The following is a 20,978-nucleotide window of genomic DNA, read 5'->3' as shown; positions in this document are numbered from 1 at the left end:
CATCACAGACCCCCATCAGCAGCACCGTAGCCCACCCAAGACATCGCAAAGTCCCGATATTGTCCTAATAATGGACTCAAATGGGAAGTACCTAAATACACAGCGGCTATTCCCAGGAAAACAGGTCCGTACAATCCGCTGTGCAAGTATTGAACAGGTGACAGAGGTCATCAGTAGACCACGGTTTACCAACCCAAAGCACATTATTATACACACGGGTACAAACAATCGGCCAGACCAGCAGATCGCAGAACAACTGATCAACCTGGCAAAGATGACAAACCTAAAATTCCCGGACAGTAAAATCATTCTGTCATCGCTGCTTCCAAGAAAGGACATACCCAGGCAAACCACCCAAGCCATCAATGCAGAACTGACTGAAAAGATCAAGACTGTGCCAAACGTGACCCTGGCACAACACCTCTCCATAAACAACAGTCACCTGCACGATGATAAACACCTCAACAAACAAGGGGTCAGCCTCCTGGCCAAAGAGCTGAAGGACATCGTGCTAAACAGAGACCCCGGGCCTGGATTCAACAGTGGCCATAATCACACTGAAAGACCCCCGAGAACGATAAAGCAGAAAACCCCAAGGCTACCTCCTGAAGCTGGAAACAAAGCTCTTCACCCAGTGTCAGACCATCGGAGGTGGAGACCTCCACCGAGGAGACCACCAAGCCCACACAGATACATGCAGAGCAGAGATAGGGATGAGATAATAAACCTGCTCAATGAACTGCGCAGAATAATAATGTGATTGGATGGAACCAAGCACCGCTATAAAACGGTCAGAAATCCAGTTTGTCCCACACAGCCATACTCATTACAAGGTATATACACACAAACCACACAGAAGAATGTCTTCACTTACAATCAGCAGCTGGAATATCCAGGGTCTCAACACCTCAACCTTTGGATCTAAAACAAAGGACCCTGATTTTATACAAAGTATGAAAAATATAGACATTCAGATCCTCCTGGAAACATAGACCAGAGCCGAAAACGAATCCCTGGTGCCTATTGGATACAAGGAATTCTTGGTCCATGCCCAGAAAAATAAAAACATCAAACAGGGCCGGGGCTCAGGAGGAGTAGCGATCTGGTATAAAGAGGAGCTCCACCAGTACATCAAACCGGTGAAGAAAGGAGACAGCCACATATGGATCAGAATCAGCAGCTCCATCCTCACCTGTCAGTCTGATGTCCACCTCTGTGCCACCTATATACCACCGCCAGAGTCCCCCTACTTCAATCCAGACTGCTTCGAGATCTTACAAAGAGAAGCCGCCCATTATCAGGCCCTGGGCAAAGTTCTCATCTTTGGAGACCTCAATGCAAGAACAGGGAGAGAGAGAGACTTCCTGACCACGGATGGAAACATCTACATACTTGGAGCAGAGAATGACGGCCAAGACCCTGTACACACTGAGAGAAACAGCTATGACAGTACAGTCAACAAAAGTGGCAGAAAGCTCCTGAACGTATGTAAAAGTTTAGGACTTCATATCCTTAATGGACGAAGCAAGGGTGACTCCTTAGGAAGGTATACACTAAACTCCCATGTAGGGAGGAGTGTAGTTGATTACGCCATTACAGACCTGAACCTGGCAGATGTCAGCGCCTTCATAGTCACCCCACAAACGCACCTGTCAGACCACAGCCAACTTCTTCTGTACATGAAATCTACAGAGAAACCATCCACTCAGAAGCCACAGCAGAGCGGCCTCTTCACCCGGCCTCCATCCTATAAATGGTCCAAAATGTCGGCACTAAGATATAAAGAAGCTTCCAGCAGACCTGAAATACAGCAGATGCTCCACCACTTCTACAACCTTGAGTACATGCCAAACCCAGAGGGAGTGAGCCAAGCAGCAAAGGACCTCAACAATATATTCTACGCAATGGCCAGACTGTCCGACCTTAAAAAAGTCGACTACAAGAGACCAAAAGAAACACAGGTCAATGGCTGGTTTGACAGAGAATGTAAAGCTGTACGGAAGACCCTGAGAACAGCCTCCAACAAGAAACACAGAGACCCCAACCACCTGGGTCTGAGGGAAGCCTATGACTCCATACAAAAGCAGTACAAAACCATCCTCAGGAGGAAGAAGCAGAGTTACATCTCTACCAAGCTCAATCAACTCCAAGACGCCCTCCAAGACAACTCCTTCTGGGATCTATGGAACCACATGGGCACCAAAGACAAGAAAAACAACAACCATATCCAAAATGGCAACCTCTGGCTCCAATACTTCAGAGACCTCTATAAAGACATTCCAAAGGAAGGACTAAGCCAAGAACAGGAAAACATAATGGCGAAACTAAAAGCAATGGAGGAAAAAATCAAAAACTTCCAAAACCCGGTGGATACACCTATAACACTACAGGAAGTAACCGAGAGACTCTCCTCCATAAGATGTAGAAAAGCCGGTGGCCTGGATGGAATCCTACCAGAAATGCTGAAGTACAGCCCACCAGAAATACAGGCTGCAATGGTTAAACTCTTCAATACTGTACTGAGTGCCGGCTACTTCCCTCGTACCTGGAACCAAGGCCTCATCACACCCATCCACAAGAGTGGGGACAGGTATGACCCAGCCAACTACAGAGGCATATGCGTCAGCAGCAACCTGGGAAAACTGTTCAACAGTATCCTGAACAAGAGGATCCTCACCTTCCTCACCGAGCACAACGTCCTCAGCAAGAGCCAAGCAGGGTTCATGCCGAACCACCGCACCACTGACCACATCTATACTCTGCACAGCCTCATTCAGAGACACGTCTACAATACAAAGAATGGGAAGATATACGCCTGCTTTGTGGACTTTAAAAAGGCCTTTGATTCAGTGTGGCACCCGGGCTTATTCCTGAAACTGCTGGAGAGTGGAATAGGAGGAAAGACCTACGATGTCATCAAAAGCTCCTACACCGAGAACAGCTGCAGCGTGAGTGTGAGCGGCAAAAGAACGGCTTTTTTCCAGCAGAGCCGTGGAGTAAGACAAGGCTGTAGCCTAAGCCCAACGCTCTTCAACATCTACATCAACGAGCTGGCTACCGCCCTGGAATCCTCCTCAGCACCAGGTCTCACCCTCCACGACGCCCAGGTGAAATTCCTGCTGTATGCAGATGACCTGCTGCTGCTGTCACCAACCGAGAAAGGCCTCCAGGACAACCTGAAAATCCTAGAGAAATTCAGCTCCACCTGGGCCCTACCGGTCAACCTAAAGAAAACCAACACCATCAACACTAAAGAAAACCGCGCGCCAAATTTTTGCCTGTAGGACATTATTGCAAGAGAGCTTGGCTGAGTAGATTACACAAGAAGGAAAACACACAGCAAGTCAGCAGGATCTAGGAGCAACATGGCAGATGTGACAACCTACATGGTGAGCTGCAGCATGTGCTACATGTTCACAGATCGACCAGAAGAAGAATCCAATTTCACCTGTCAGAAGTGTAGACTAGTGGCCCTTTTAGAAGAAAAGGTGCGGGGTCTGGAAGAAAGAATAGCAACTTTGAAACTCATCAAAGAGAATGAAGACTTTCTAGACAGAACAGAAGCATCTCTACTGGTCACAGAAGGTGCAAAAAGTGTCAGAGAACCTCCAAAAGCAGATGAGTGGAAGCATGTGACCAAAAGAAGCAAGAAGACCATGGAGAAATCACCAACCACACAACTGAAGAACCGATATCAAATCTTTGTAGAGGATGAAGATGGCACACCTAAGAATGAAGCAATACCAGCAAGCAAAAAAGAAAAGGGCACACAGCAACAAGTGACAGCAAAAAGTACAGCCAAGAAGCAACGAAGAGTGGTGGTGGTGGGAGACTCACTACTGAGAGGCACCGAAGCAGCCATCTGCAGACCGGACATAACTGCAAGAGAAGTATGCTGCCTTCCAGGTGCGATGATCAAGGATGTGACCGATAGGATACCAAAGCTCTTCAGCTCCAAGGACGTCCACCCATTTCTTCTGATACATGTTGGCACCAATGACACGGCAAGGAAGGACCTACCGACAATCTGCAAGGACTTTGAAGAGTTGGGGAAGAAAGTAAAGGAACTGGATGCACAGGTAGTTTTTTCTTCTATCCTTCCAGTAGACGGGCATGGCACCAGGAGATGGAACAGGATCCTTGATGCAAACAACTGGCTAAGACGATGGTGCAGACAACAAGGATTTGGATTCCTGGACCACGGTGTGAATTACTGGTATGATGGACTCCTCGCCAGAGACGGACTACACCTCAACAAACCTGGGAAACACACATTCGCCAGAAGACTCGCTACACTCATCAGGAGGGCGTTAAACTAGAAGAAGAGGGGACGGGAAGAAAAACATTAGACTCGAACAAAGACGACCCAGGAAAACATACTCAGAAGGGAGGTAAGAACATTTCTAAAACAATCCACAGTGAGGAGATTGGAACAAAACAAAATCCTCTAAACTGCATGCTCGCAAACGCCAGAAGCCTGACAAACAAGATGGAAGAACTAGAAGCAGAAATATCTACAGGTAACTTTGACATAGTGGGAATAACCGAGACATGGTTAGATGAAAGCTATGACTGGGCAGTTAACTTACAGGGTTACAGTCTGTTTAGAAAGGATCGTAAAAATCGGAGAGGAGGAGGGGTTTGTCTCTATGTAAAGTCTTGTCTAAAGTCCACTTTAAGGGAGGATATTAGCGAAGGGAATGAGGATGTCGAGTCCATATGGGTTGAAATTCATGGAGGGAAAAATGGTAACAAAATTCTCATTGGGGTCTGTTACAAACCCCCAAATATAACAGAAAGCATGGAAAGTCTACTTCTAAAGCAGATAGATGAAGCTGCAACCCATAATGAGGTCCTGGTTATGGGGGACTTTAACTACCCGGATATTAACTGGGAAACAGAAACCTGTGAAACCCATAAAGGCAACAGGTTTCTGCTAATAACCAAGAAAAATTATCTTTCACAATTGGTGCAGAATCCAACCAGAGGAGCAGCACTTTTAGACCTAATACTATCTAATAGACCTGACAGAATAACAAATCTGCAGGTGGTTGGGCATTTAGGAAATAGCGACCACAATATTGTGCAGTTTCACCTGTCTTTCACTAGGGGGACTTGTCAGGGAGTCACAAAAACATTGAACTTTAGGAAGGCAAAGTTTGAACAGCTTAGAGATGCCCTTAATCTGGTAGACTGGGACAATATCCTCAGAAATGAGAATACAGATAATAAATGGGAAATGTTTAAGAACATCCTAAATAGGCAGTGTAAGCGGTTTATACCTTGTGGGAATAAAAGGACTAGAAATAGGAAAAACCCAATGTGGCTAAACAAAGAAGTAAGACAGGCAATTAACAGTAAAAAGAAAGCATTTGCACTACTAAAGCAGGATGGCACCATTGAAGCTCTAAAAAACTATAGGGAGAAAAATACTTTATCTAAAAAACTAATTAAAGCTGCCAAAAAGGAAACAGAGAAGCACATTGCTAAGGAGAGTAAAACTAATCCCAAACTGTTCTTCAACTATATCAATAGTAAAAGAATAAAAACTGAAAATGTAGGCCCCTTAAAAAATAGTGAGGAAAGAATGGTTGTAGATGACGAGGAAAAAGCTAACATATTAAACACCTTCTTCTCCACGGTATTCACGGTGGAAAATGAAATGCTAGGTGAAATCCCAAGAAACAATGAAAACCCTATATTAAGGGTCACCAATCTAACCCAAGAAGAGGTGCGAAACCGGCTAAATAAGATTAAAATAGATAAATCTCCGGGTCCGGATGGCATACACCCACGAGTACTAAGAGAACTAAGTAATGTAATAGATAAACCATTATTTCTTATTTTTAGTGACTCTATAGCGACAGGGTCTGTTCCGCAGGACTGGCGCATAGCAAATGTGGTGCCAATATTCAAAAAGGGCTCTAAAAGTGAACCTGGAAATTATAGGCCAGTAAGTCTAACCTCTATTGTTGGTAAAATATTTGAAGGGTTTCTGAGGGATGTTATTCTGGATTATCTCAATGAGAATAACTGTTTAACTCCATATCAGCATGGGTTTATGAGAAATCGCTCCTGTCAAACCAATCTAATCAGTTTTTATGAAGAGGTAAGCCATAGGCTGGACCACGGTGAGTCATTGGACGTGGTATATCTCGATTTTTCCAAAGCGTTTGATACCGTGCCGCACAAGAGGTTGGTACACAAAATGAGAATGCTTGGTCTGGGGGAAAATGTGTGTAAATGGGTTAGTAACTGGCTTAGTGATAGAAAGCAGAGGGTGGTTATAAATGGTATAGTCTCTAACTGGGTCGCTGTGACCAGTGGGGTACCGCAGGGGTCAGTATTGGGACCTGTTCTCTTCAACATATTCATTAATGATCTGGTAGAAGGTTTACACAGTAAAATATCGATATTTGCAGATGATACAAAACTATGTAAAGCAGTTAATACAAGAGAAGATAGTATTCTGCTACAGATGGATCTGGATAAGTTGGAAACTTGGGCTGAAAGGTGGCAGATGAGGTTTAACAATGATAAATGTAAGGTTATACACATGGGAAAAGGGAATCAATATCACCATTACACACTGAACGGGAAACCACTGGGTAAATCTGACAGGGAGAAGGACTTGGGGATCCTAGTTAATGATAAACTTACCTGGAGCAGCCAGTGCCAGGCAGCAGCTGCCAAGGCAAACAGGATCATGGGGTGCATTAAAAGAGGTCTGGATACACATGATGAGAGCATTATACTGCCTCTGTACAAATCCCTAGTTAGACCGCACATGGAGTACTGTGTCCAGTTTTGGGCACCGGTGCTCAGGAAGGATATAATGGAACTAGAGAGAGTACAAAGGAGGGCAACAAAATTAATAAAGGGGATGGGAGAACTACAATACCCAGATAGATTAGCGAAATTAGGATTATTTAGTCTAGAAAAAAGACGACTGAGGGGCGATCTAATAACCATGTATAAGTATATAAGGGGACAATACAAATATCTCGCTGAGGATCTGTTTATACCAAGGAAGGTGACGGGCACAAGGGGGCATTCTTTGCGTCTGGAGGAGAGAAGGTTTTTCCACCAACATAGAAGAGGATTCTTTACTGTTAGGGCAGTGAGAATCTGGAATTGCTTGCCTGAGGAGGTGGTGATGGCGAACTCAGTCGAGGGGTTCAAGAGAGGCCTGGATGTCTTCCTGGAGCAGAACAATATTGTATCATACAATTATTAGGTTCTGTAGAAGGACGTAGATCTGGGTATTTATTATGATGGAATATAGGCTGAACTGGATGGACAAATGTCTTTTTTCGGCCTTACTAACTATGTTACTATGTTACTATGTGTTCCAGAGGAGAAAGAGAAGATCAGACCAACACCCATCATTTATCCTCAACAACTGCGACCTCACAGGAACGGACAAATATACCTACCTGGGCCTAGAGATTCACCGGTCAGGGAACTTCAAACAAGCCATAGAGACCCTGAAAGACAAGGCCTGCAAAACCTTCTATGCCATCCGAAGGAAACTCTACCATCTGAAGCCACCAGTGAGGGTCTGGCTAAAAATCTTCGACTCCATCATCGCCCCAATCCTCCTGTATGGCAGCGAAGTCTGGGGTCCTCACACCTACCCAGACTGGTCAAAGTGGGATTCCAGTCCAACAGAAATATTCCACCTGGAATTCTGCAAGCACCTTCTCCAGGTCCATCGGAGCACCTCCAACAGTGCTTGTCGGGCCGAGCTGGGCAGATTCCCTCTACACCTAACAGTTCTAAAGAGGGCGCTGTCATTCCGGGCTCACCTGCATAGGAGCAATCCAAGCTCCCATCACCATAAAGCCCTGATACATGAAGGTGAAACAGAAAAACCAGAACCCCCGGAACAGCCCAGCCAAACCCAACCGGAGCAGAACACCAATCACAACAACCTGACAAAAGCAGGAATTAGGAAGATGGCAGATGAAGGCCAGGAGAGGTATGTCAGTGACTGGAAGAATGATATCATCAGCTCACAGAAACTGACCATGTACCGGAGCCTACAGAGAGACTACAGACTGGCCCCATATCTGGAGAAACTCCCGGACCCCAGAGACCGCCAGATCCTGAGCCGATATAGACTCAGCGCCCACAGTCTGGCCATCGAATGTGGCCGACACAGGCAGAGCTACAAGCCCAGGGAGGAAAGACTGTGCCAACACTGTGACCAGGAGGCCATAGAGGACGAAACCCACTTCCTGCTACACTGCTCCAAATACTCAGCAGTGAGGGACACTCACTTCAGGAGACTCTCACATCTCTTCCCAGACTTCATCACCATGAAGGAGGAAGAGAAAACATATATCCTGCTGGGAGAAGAAGAGAGAGCAGTGGAGATAGCAGCGCGGTATGTGAGCGAATGTCATAGACTGCGAGAAAGAGAACTATGATGCCATGGACTATAGCCCCCAACCTGGACCTGCCCCATCCACCTCCCCTATGCCATGGACTATAGCCCCCACAATGGACCTGCCCCATCCACCTCCCCTATGCCATGGATTATAGCCCCCACCCTAGATCTGCCCCATCCACCTCCCCTACAGCTCCTACCCAACATCCCCACAGTCCCTATCCCTATTGCCTCTATACACTTGCTTTGGCAAAACTGATGTGTATTTGGTCCTGCCAATAAAGCTTCTTTGAATCTTGAATCTACATACCTCACCTATATACTACATACCTCACATATACACTACATACATACCTCACCTATATACTACACACATACATACCTCACCTATATACTACACACATACATACCTCACCTATATACTACACACATACCTCACCTATATACTACACACATACATACCTCACCTATATACTACACACATACATACCTCACCTATATACTACACACATACATACCTCACCTATATACTACATACCTCACATATACACTACATACATACCTCACCTATATACTACACACATACCTCACCTATATACTACACACATACCTCACCTATATACTACATACCTCACATATACACTACACACATACCTCACCTATATACTACACACATACATACCTCACCTATATACTACATACCTCACATATACACTACATACATACCTCACCTATACTACATACCTCACATATACAATACATACATACCTCACCTATATACTACACACATACCTCACCTATATACTACATACCTCACATATACACTACATACATACCTCACCTATATACTACACACATACCTCACCTATATACTACATACCTCACATATACACTACACACATACCTCACCTATATACTACATACCTCACATATACACTACATACATACCTCACCTATATACTACACACATACCTCACCTATATACTACATACCTCACATATACACTACATACATACCTCACCTATATACTACACACATACATACCTCACCTATATACTACACACACACATACCTCACCTATATACTACATACCTCACATATACACTACATACATACCTCACCTATATACTACACACATACCTCACCTATATACTACACACATACATACCTCACCTATATACTACATACCTCACATATACACTACATACATACCTCACCTATATACTACACACATACCTCACCTATATAATACACACATACATACCTCACCTATATACTACATACCTCACATATACACTACATACATACCTCACCTATATACTACACACATACCTCACCTATATACTACACACATACATACCTCACCTATATACTACATACCTCACATATACACTACACACATACCTCACCTATATACTACATACCTCACATATACACTACATACATACCTCACCTATATACTACACACATACATACCTCACCTATATACTACATACCTCACATATACACTACACACATACATACCTCACCTATATACTACATACCTCACCTATATACTACACACATACATACCTCACCTATATACTACACACATACCTCACCTATATACTACACATACATACCTCACCTATATACTACATACCTCACATATACACTACACACATACCTCACCTATATACTACACACATACCTCACCTATATACTACACACATACATACCTCACCTATATACTACATACCTCACATATACACTACATACATACCTCACCTATATACTACACACATACCTCACCTATATACTACATACCTCACATATACACTACACACACCTCACCTATATACACTACACACATACATACCTCACCTATATACTACATACCTCACATATACACTACATACATACCTCACCTATATACTACACACATACCTCACCTATATACTACATACCTCACATATACACTACATACATACCTCACATATACACTACACACATACATACCTCACCTATATACTACATACCTCACATATACACTACACACATACATACCTCACCTATATACTACATACCTCACCTATATACTACACACATACATACCTCACCTATATACTACATACCTCACATATACACTACATACATACCTCACCTATATACTACACACATACCTCACCTATATACTACACACATACCTCACCTATATACTACACACATACCTCACCTATATACTACATACCTCACATATACACTACACACATACCTCACCTATATACTACACACATACCTCACCTATATACTACACACATACATACCTCACCTATATACTACATACCTCACATATACACTACACACATACCTCACCTATATACTACACACATACATACCTCACCTACATACTACATACCTCACATATACACTACATACATACCTCACCTATATACTACATACCTCACATATACACTACATACATACCTCACCTATATACTACACACATACCTCACCTATATACTACATACCTCACATATACACTACATACATACCTCATCTATATACTACACACATACATACCTCACCTATATACTACATACCTCACAGATACACTACATACATACCTCACCTATATACTACACACATACCTCACCTATATACTACATACCTCACATATACACTACACACATACATACCTCACCTACATACTACATACCTCACATATACACTACATACATACCTCACCTATATACTACATACCTCACATATACACTACATACATACCTCACCTATATACTACACACATACCTCACCTATATACTACATACCTCACATATACACTACACACATACCTCACCTATATACTACACACATACATACCTCACCTATATACTACATACCTCCCTCACCTATATACTACACACATACCTCACATATACACTACATACATACCTCACCTATACACTACACACATACCTCACCTATACACTACACACATACCTCACCTATATACTACACACATACCTCACCTATATACTACACACATACATACCTCACCTATATACTACACACATACATACCTCACCTATATACTACATACCTCACATATACACTACACACATACATACCTCACCTATATACTACATACCTCACATATACACTACATACATACCTCACCTATATACTACATACCTCACATATACACTACATACCTCACATATACACTACATACATACCTCACCTATATACTACACACATACCTCACCTATATACTACATACCTCACATATACACTACATACATACCTCACCTATATACTACACACATACATACCTCACCTATATACTACATACCTCACATATACACTACATACATACCTCACCTATATACTACACACATACCTCACCTATATACTACATACCTCACATATACACTACATACATACCTCACCTATATACTACACACATACATACCTCACCTATATACTACATACCTCACATATACACTACACACATACATACCTCACCTATATACTACATACCTCACCTATATACTACATACCTCACATATACACTACATACATACCTCACCTATATACTACACACATACCTCACCTATATACTACATACCTCACATATACACTACACACATACCTCACCTATATACTACACATACATACCTCACCTATATACTACATACCTCCCTCACCTATATACTACACACATACCTCACCTATATACTACATACCTCCCTCACCTATATACTACACACATACCTCACCTATATACTACACACATACCTCACCTATATACTACACACATACCTCACATATACACTACATACATACCTCACCTATATACTACATACCTCACATATACACTACATACATACCTCACCTATATACTACATACCTCACATATACACTACATACATACCTCACCTATATACTACACACATACCTCACCTATATACTACATACCTCACATATACACTACATACATACCTCACCTATATACTACACACATACCTCACATATACACTACATACATACCTCACCTATATACTACACACATACCTCACCTATATACTACACACATACCTCACCTATATACTACATACCTCACATATACACTACATACATACCTCACCTATATACTACACACATACCTCACCTATATACTACATACCTCACATATACACTACACACATCTCATATACACTACACACATACACTACACACATACCTCACCTATATACTACACACATACCTCACCTATATACTACACACACACATATACAATACATACATACCTCACCTATATACTACATACATACCTCACCTATATACTACACACATACCTCACCTATATACTACACACATACATACCTCACCTATATACTACATACCTCACATATACACTACACACATCTCATATACACTACACACATACACTACACACATACCTCACCTATATACTACATACATACCTCACCTATATACTACACACATACATACCTCACCTATATACTACACACATACCTCACCTATATACTACACACACACATATACAATACATACATACCTCACCTATATACTACATACATACCTCACCTATACACTACACACATACCTCACCTATATACTACACACATACATACCTCACCTATATACTACATACCTCACATATACAATACATACATACCTCACCTATATACTACATACATACCTCACCTATATACTACACACATACATACCTCACCTATATACTACATACCTCACATATACACTACACACATACCTCACCTATATACTACACACATACCTCACCTATATACTACATACCTCACATATACACTACACACATACCTCACCTATATACTACATACCTCACATATACACTACATACATACCTCACCTATATACTACACACATACCTCACCTATATACTACATACCTCACATATACACTACACACATCTCATATACACTACACACATACACTACACACATACCTCACCTATATACTACACACATACCTCACCTATATACTACACACACACATATACAATACATACATACCTCACCTATATACTACACACATACATACCTCACCTATATACTACATACCTCACATATACAATACATACATACCTCACCTATATACTACATACATACCTCACCTATATACTACACACATACATACCTCACCTATATACTACATACCTCACATATACACTACACACATACCTCACCTATATACTACACACATACCTCACCTATATACTACATACCTCACATATACACTACATACATACCTCACCTATATACTACACACATACCTCACCTATATACTACATACCTCACATATACACTACACACATCTCATATACACTACACACATACACTACACACATACCTCACCTATATACTACACACATACCTCACCTATATACTACACACACACATATACAATACATACATACCTCACCTATATACTACACACATACCTCACCTATATACTACACACATACATACCTCACCTATATACTACATACCTCACATATACACTACACACATCTCATATACACTACACACATACACTACACACATACCTCACCTATATACTACATACATACCTCACCTATATACTACACACATACATACCTCACCTATATACTACACACATACCTCACCTATATACTACACACACATATACAATACATACATACCTCACCTATATACTACATACATACCTCACCTATACACTACACACATACCTCACCTATATACTACACACATACATACCTCACCTATATACTACATACCTCACATATACAATACATACATACCTCACCTATATACTACACACATACCTCACCTATATACTACACACACATATACAATACATACATACCTCACCTATATACTACATACATACCTCACCTATACACTACACACATACCTCACCTATATACTACACACATACATACCTCACCTATATACTACATACCTCACATATACAATACATACATACCTCACCTATATACTACATACATACCTCACCTATATACTACACACATACATACCTCACCTATATACTACATACCTCACATATACACTACACACATCTCATATACACTACACACATACACTACACACATACCTCACATATACACTGCATAGATACACATGATTTAACACATAGAGTGCATCCATGCACTGCCCGGTCCGCACTGACCTGCTGCTCCGCGTTGCGGACCTTCACTACCCGGGCCTGGTACCGGTCATTGCTGGCTTTGTTGTACTCGTACAGGGCGAAATCCAGAGCTTGCTGCACTGCTGGAGAGTCAACATCCACTTTTTTCCGAGCACCTAATAACCTGTCTGCCTGTGTGACAACAGACAAGCAGAAGAGCAACGCCGCCACTACACATAACCGCGCCATTGTTAGCAGGGGAGCACCAGAGACTTGTTTCCACAAGGTGGGAGTCTCTCGCTACAGTACGGCCGCCATGTTTATTGTGGGCGCTTATTGGGCTGGGGATGCTTGGGATAACTGGTGACCACGGCTTTACATCTGTGATACGTCTTTCTGACTTAGCTAGTATCTGTCCTAGCGGTAGTTTATGGCGAACAGTTATCTTCAGTTAAAAACCCAGACTTTGCCCAAAGTAAAGATGGCGTGCCAAGAACAACCCGTGGTCACATGACTCGTCATGTAAACAGCTAGCAGCGCGGCCATGTTTGTCACCTAGGGTCAGACAGTGCGGCCGGAAGCCGCTAGATTAACCCTTCACAGCTGGGACAGTTTAGGGGGGGGGGGAGGTTTGTCGATTATTAACCCCTATGACAGCCACGTGTGCGGCCCGAGCTGTCACGTAAATGGCGCTGATTAGTTTACCATATAATGTTTAGAAAATGACAAGAAAAGCAGCTTTGCCGTTATTCCCGGATCGCTTTCATCGCGTCCACAATGACATCATAGCTTTATGCTGCAGGAGAATATGATAATGAATGAGACCAAATGTATTGTTATGTGATATCTGGAGAACAATGTGTTTATTTTTTGTTTATTAATGGGGCTGATTAAATCTGCTATTGTGTAGCATCCCCCATTAAAAATGTCCCGTCACCGTCACCAGGACTCAAGTTGCCAGGTTTTGAATTTATTTTTATTCCCGATGCTCTCATATTATTCAGATTTTAAAAGATATGGGCTTTTATAGTTAGATCGAATTTTTATGGTCTTTACACAGGGCATGATTCGCAGGGTGATAATACAGATCAGCCTAAAGACCAAGGGTGTAACTAGGTGCCAGGGTTACAAGCGCACCGTGGCCCTGGACACGAGGGGCCCCAAAAGAATTTTGCCCCATATGAAAAGACTTTTACTACTAAAGACGTGTTTCAGTTGGGGGCCCAATTGGAGATTTTGCTTTGGGGTCCATAAGCTTCAAGTTCCACCACTGCTAAAGACACAACCCAATAAAATCCTGTGGACGACATTGAAGACCATGAATATTAGCACCGAAGAAAAAGGCCACATCTCAGGAATAGTGTTGAGCGATACCGTCCGATACTTGAAAGTATCGGTATCGGATAGTATCGGCCGATACCCGAAAAATATCGGATATCGCCGATACCGATATCCGATACCAATACAAGTCAATGGGACATCAAGTATCGGAAGGTATCCTCATGGTTCCCAGGGTCTGAAGGAGAGGAAACTCTCCTTCAGGCCCTGGGATCCATAGGGAGGTGTAAAATAAAGAATTAAAATAAAAAATATTGATATATTTACCTCTCCGGCGGCCCCTGAACTCAGCGCGGGTAACCGGCAGGCTTCTTTGTTCAAAATCAGCGCTTTTAGGACCTGAGAATCACGTCCCGGCTTCTGATTGGTCGCGGGCCGCCCATGTGACCGCCACGCGACCAATCACAAGCCGCGACGTCTTTGAAAGCCATTAACGCGCTCATTTTTAAAAATGAGCGCGTTAATAGCTTGCGGTGACGTCGCGGCTTGTGATTGGTCGCGGCCACGCGACCAATCACAAGCCGCTACGTCTTTGAAAGTCATTAACGCGCTCATTTTTAAAAATGAGCGCGTTAATAGCTTGCGGTGACGTCGCGGCTTGTGATTGGTCGCGTGGCGGTCACATGGGCGGCCCGCGACCAATCAGAAGCCGGGACGTGATTCTCAGGTCCTAAAAGCGCTGATTTTGAACAACGAAGCCTGCCGGTTACCCGCGCTGAGTCCAGGGGCCGCCGGAGAGGTGAATATATCAATATTTTTTATTTTAATTCTTTATTTTACACATCTCTATGTATCCGATACCCGATACCACAAAAGTATCGGATCTCGGTATCGGAATTCCGATACCGCAAGTATCGGCCGATACCCGATACTTGCGGTATCGGAATGCTCAACACTACTCAGGAACCATATAGCTTCATTTAAAAAAGAAAGAAACTGAATACTTAATGGTGCAGTGGGAATAACACAAGAGCAAGAACTGGACACTTCTGACATGGTCACAGTTTAGCTATTCTGTCAGTAGCTATTCACCCTATATACAGTACAGACCAAAAGTTTGGACACACCTTCTCATTTAAAGATTTTTCTCTGTTTTCATGACTATGAAAATTGTATATTCACACTGAAGGCATCAAAACTATAAATTAACACATGTGGAATTATATACTTAACAGAAAAGTGTGAAACAACGGAAATTATGTCTTATATTCTAGGTTCTTCAAAGTAGCCACCTTTTGCTTTGATGACTGCTTTGCACACTCTTGGCATTCTCTTGATGAGCTTCAAGAGGTAGTCACCGGGAATGGTCTTCCGACAATCTTGAAGGAGCTCCCAGAGATGCTTAGTACTTGTTGGCCCTTTTGCCTTCACTCTGCGGTCCAGCTCACCCCAAACCATCTCGATTGGGTTCAGGTCTGGTGACTGTGGAGGCCAGGTCATCTGGCATAGCACCCCATCACTCTCCTTCTTGGTCAAATAGCCCTTACACAGCCTGGAGGTGTGTTTGGGGTCAATGTCCTGTTGAAAACTAAATGATGGTCCAACTAAACGCAAACCGGATGGAATAGCATGCAGCTGCAAGATGCTGTGGTAGCCATGCTGGTTCAGTATGCCTTCAATTTTGAATAAATCCCCAACAGTGTCACCAGCAAAGCACCCGCACACCATCACACCTCATCCTCCATGCTTCACGGTGGGAACCAGGCATGTAGAGTCCATCAGTTCACCTTTTCTACATCGCACAAAGACACGGTGATTGGAACCAAAGATCTCAAATTTGGACTCATCAGACCAAAGCACAGATTTCCACTGGTCTAATGTCCATTCCTTGTGTTCTTTAGGCCAAACAAGTCTCTTCTGCTTGTTCCCTGTCCTTAGCAGTGGTTTCCTAGCAGCTATTTTACCATGAAGGCCTGCTGCACAAAGTCTCCTCTTAAAGGGAACCTGTCACCCCCAAAATCGAGGGTGAGGTAAGCCCACCGGCATCAGGAGCTTATCTACAGCATTCTGGGCGGTCCCGGTCCGGTCCGATGGGTGTTGCGGTCCGGTCCGGCGCCTCCTATCTTCATCAAATGACCCCCTCTTCTGGTCTTCACGCTGCGGCTCCAGCGCAGGCGTACTTTGTGTGCCCTATTGAGGGCAGAGCAAAGTGCGCAGGCGCCGGGCCTCTCTGACCTTTCCCGGCACCTGCGCACTGCAGTACTTTCCTCTGCCCTCAACAGGGCAGACAAAGTACGCCTGCGACAGAGCTGCAGCGTGAAGACCAGAAGAAGACGTCATTCTATGAAGATGGGAGGCCCAGGACCGGACCGCAATGCCCATCGGATCGGACCGCCTGCCCAGGTGAGTATAATATAACCTCTTTTTCTCATCTTTTAGGATACATCGGGGGCTTATCTACAGCATTCCAGAATGCTGTCGATAAGCCCCTGATGCCGGTGGGCTTAGCTGACCGTCGATTTTGGGGGTGACAGGTTCCCTTTAATAGTTGTAGAGATGTGTCTGCTGCTAGAACTCTGTGTGGCATTGACCTGTCTCTAATCTGAGCTGCTGTTAACCTGCGATTTCTGAGGCTGGTGACTCGGATAAACTTATCCTCAGAAGCAGAGGTGACTCTTGGTCTTCCTTTCCTGGGGCGGTCCTCATGTGAGCCAGTTTCTTTGTAGCGCTTGATGGTTTTTGCCACTGCACTTGGGGACACTTTCAAAGTTTTACCAATTTTTCGGACTGACTGACCTTCATTTCTTAAAGTAATGATGGCCACTCGTTTTTCTTTACTTAACTGCTTTTTTTTTGCCATAATACAAATTCTAACAGTGAATTCAGTAGGACTATCAGCTGTGTATCCACCAGACTTCTGCTCAACACAACTGATGGTCCCAACCCCATTTGTAAGGCAAGAAATCCCACTTATTAAACATGACAGGGCACACCTGTGAAGTGAAAACCATTCCTGGTGACTACCTCTTGAAGCTCATCAAGAGAATGCCAAGAGTGTGCAAAGCAGTCACAAAAGCAAAAGGTGGCTACTTTGAAGAACCTAGAATATAAGACATAATTTCAGTTGTTTCACACTTTTTTGTTAAGTATATCATTCCACATGTGTTAATTATTAGTTTTGATGCCTTCATTGTAAATGTACAATTTTCATAGTCATGAAAATACAGAAAAATGTTTAAATGAGAAGGTGTGTCCAAACTTTTGGTCTGTACTATACATGTAACGCTTTTAAAGACAAGTCCTGCAATACCTTTATATGGCCAGTCTGTTTCATTGTTACTGAGAAATCAGCGATTAAATTGATATGCAAATGAGTCTGAAGATCTGAAGCCTCTGTCACTCCAGCTCTATTCCCGGCCCAGCATGGCCTCCTTCTGCTTGACTGACAGCCTCTATGCTGCAGGACTTCAGGTAAAGAAGCTATCAGTCAATCTGGAGGAGGCAGGTAATAGAGCTGGAGTGACAGGCTTCACGTCTACTATAGATCTTCAGCCTCATTTGCATATCGATTCAAATGCTGGTTAATAAGTAAAATAGAAACAGACTGGTCATGTAAAGTTATTGTTGCACTTGTCTTTGAAAGAGCTACATGCATGTATAAATAATTTCGGGATGAAATCATTCTGACAGATTTCCTTAGGACTCGTTCTCATAGGCGTATAAATCGGACGAGTGCAATCCGATAAAAAAATCGAACTGCACTCTGACTAATGTTATTCAATGATTTTGTGCTGTTCTCATCTTGAATCTGAATTTAAAAAAATTGCAGCAGCATGCTGCTAGTGGCCTCCTATATTGGACGAGACTCGTCAATGCAACTCAAAGGGTGCGCTAAAAAAAATCACGGACCATGCGTGTACCGATTTTGTATCCGATTTTTAACCACACATCTGAAAGGAAACCCTACATTTCATCAGCCAAGAACAGTAAATTCACAGCCTGGACTGTCACAATAGAATAGATAGAATAGATATATAGATATAATAGATAGAAATATGTCAGTGAGATACATAATCAGTGCTTTGTGTGTGTAGTTTACTGTACATATATTTATCTAATTAATAAAAAAACAAAATGAAAAAAATGGCATGGGATCTCCCTTATTTTTAAAGGGAACCTGTCACCCTGTTTTTGCGATATGAGATAAAAAATATCGTTCAATAGGGCCTGAGCTCTGCTTTACAAGAGTGCCTTTATTATCCCCTGATTCCCCACCTTTGCAGAGAAAATACCGTAGTAATCTCATCGTTTTCTGCTGTCAATCACCCCGGTCCGGTCCGATGGGCGTGGCCTAATCACTGTCTCTTCCCCCGCTCCTCGGCGTGTCAGACGTAACTCGATCTGTGAATAGCACAGATCGCACTCATTTTTTGCGCAGTGCATTTGCCGCTAGCGCATGCACAGTATGTATTGCCCAACAGTGGGCAAAGCACACAATACATCATTGAGCATGCGCCGGTTTTTTACTGTAACCTCTGTGCCCCGGAAGTCTCGGTATGCAAATTTGAGACTTTATCATAAGCACGCCCACAGCATTGCATTTGATAGCTGTAACTGACCCTGAGTCACAGCAACCACGCATCAAATCCCTCGCGTGCACGCTGCCCATCCGCTCCCCAGGCATGCGTACTGATTCTGGGTGTATAGCCCCAGCTTCATGTCAGATGGGCGCATGCGCCGGAGCCGCTCTGAGTCAGTGGCCATATGATGTGTGAGCACACCCACTATGCGTGTTACTGTGTCCCCCTTCACTCTGCATTCCAGCGCATGCGCACATATGACATGAATCAATGCACATGCCCGGGGAGCGGGATTTGATACATGGTTGTCATGACTTCGGGCCAGTCACAGCAATCAAATGCAATGCTGTGGGCGTGCCTAATTTCAAAAGTACACTGAATGATCCTTGACTGAAAAGATAAAGTCAGCCCCCGTATGACTGAAAGAAAAGGTGTGTGAGGGAATCTTATAATGATATATCCTAATACTTGGAGCTTTTCTTTGACAAAAACATATTAGTGATGAACATTGCATCACTAACAACACACTGGGACCAGTTTAATACCTAAAA

General features: G+C 42.9%; 1 protein-coding gene across 1 annotated transcript in view; it reads right to left on the bottom strand.

Annotated features, from left to right (window-relative positions):
• Positions 1–15,052, bottom strand: part of LOC138637558 (cystatin-like) — a 51,266-nt gene extending 36,214 nt beyond the window's left edge. Inside the window, exon 1 of the mRNA XM_069726346.1 lies at positions 14,612–15,052. Coding sequence (XP_069582447.1) covers positions 14,612–14,818 — 207 coding nt within the window. The 5' untranslated portion in view covers positions 14,819–15,052. The remainder of the gene's footprint in view (positions 1–14,611) is intronic.
• Between the last annotated feature and the right edge of the window lie 5,926 nt (positions 15,053–20,978).

The sequence above is a fragment of the Ranitomeya imitator genome, chromosome 5 (assembly GCF_032444005.1).
Source record: "Ranitomeya imitator isolate aRanImi1 chromosome 5, aRanImi1.pri, whole genome shotgun sequence".
Lineage (NCBI taxonomy): Eukaryota > Metazoa > Chordata > Amphibia > Anura > Dendrobatidae > Ranitomeya > Ranitomeya imitator.
Note: the sequence above shows the minus strand (reverse complement) of the source record. Positions and strands in the feature narration are given on the sequence as shown.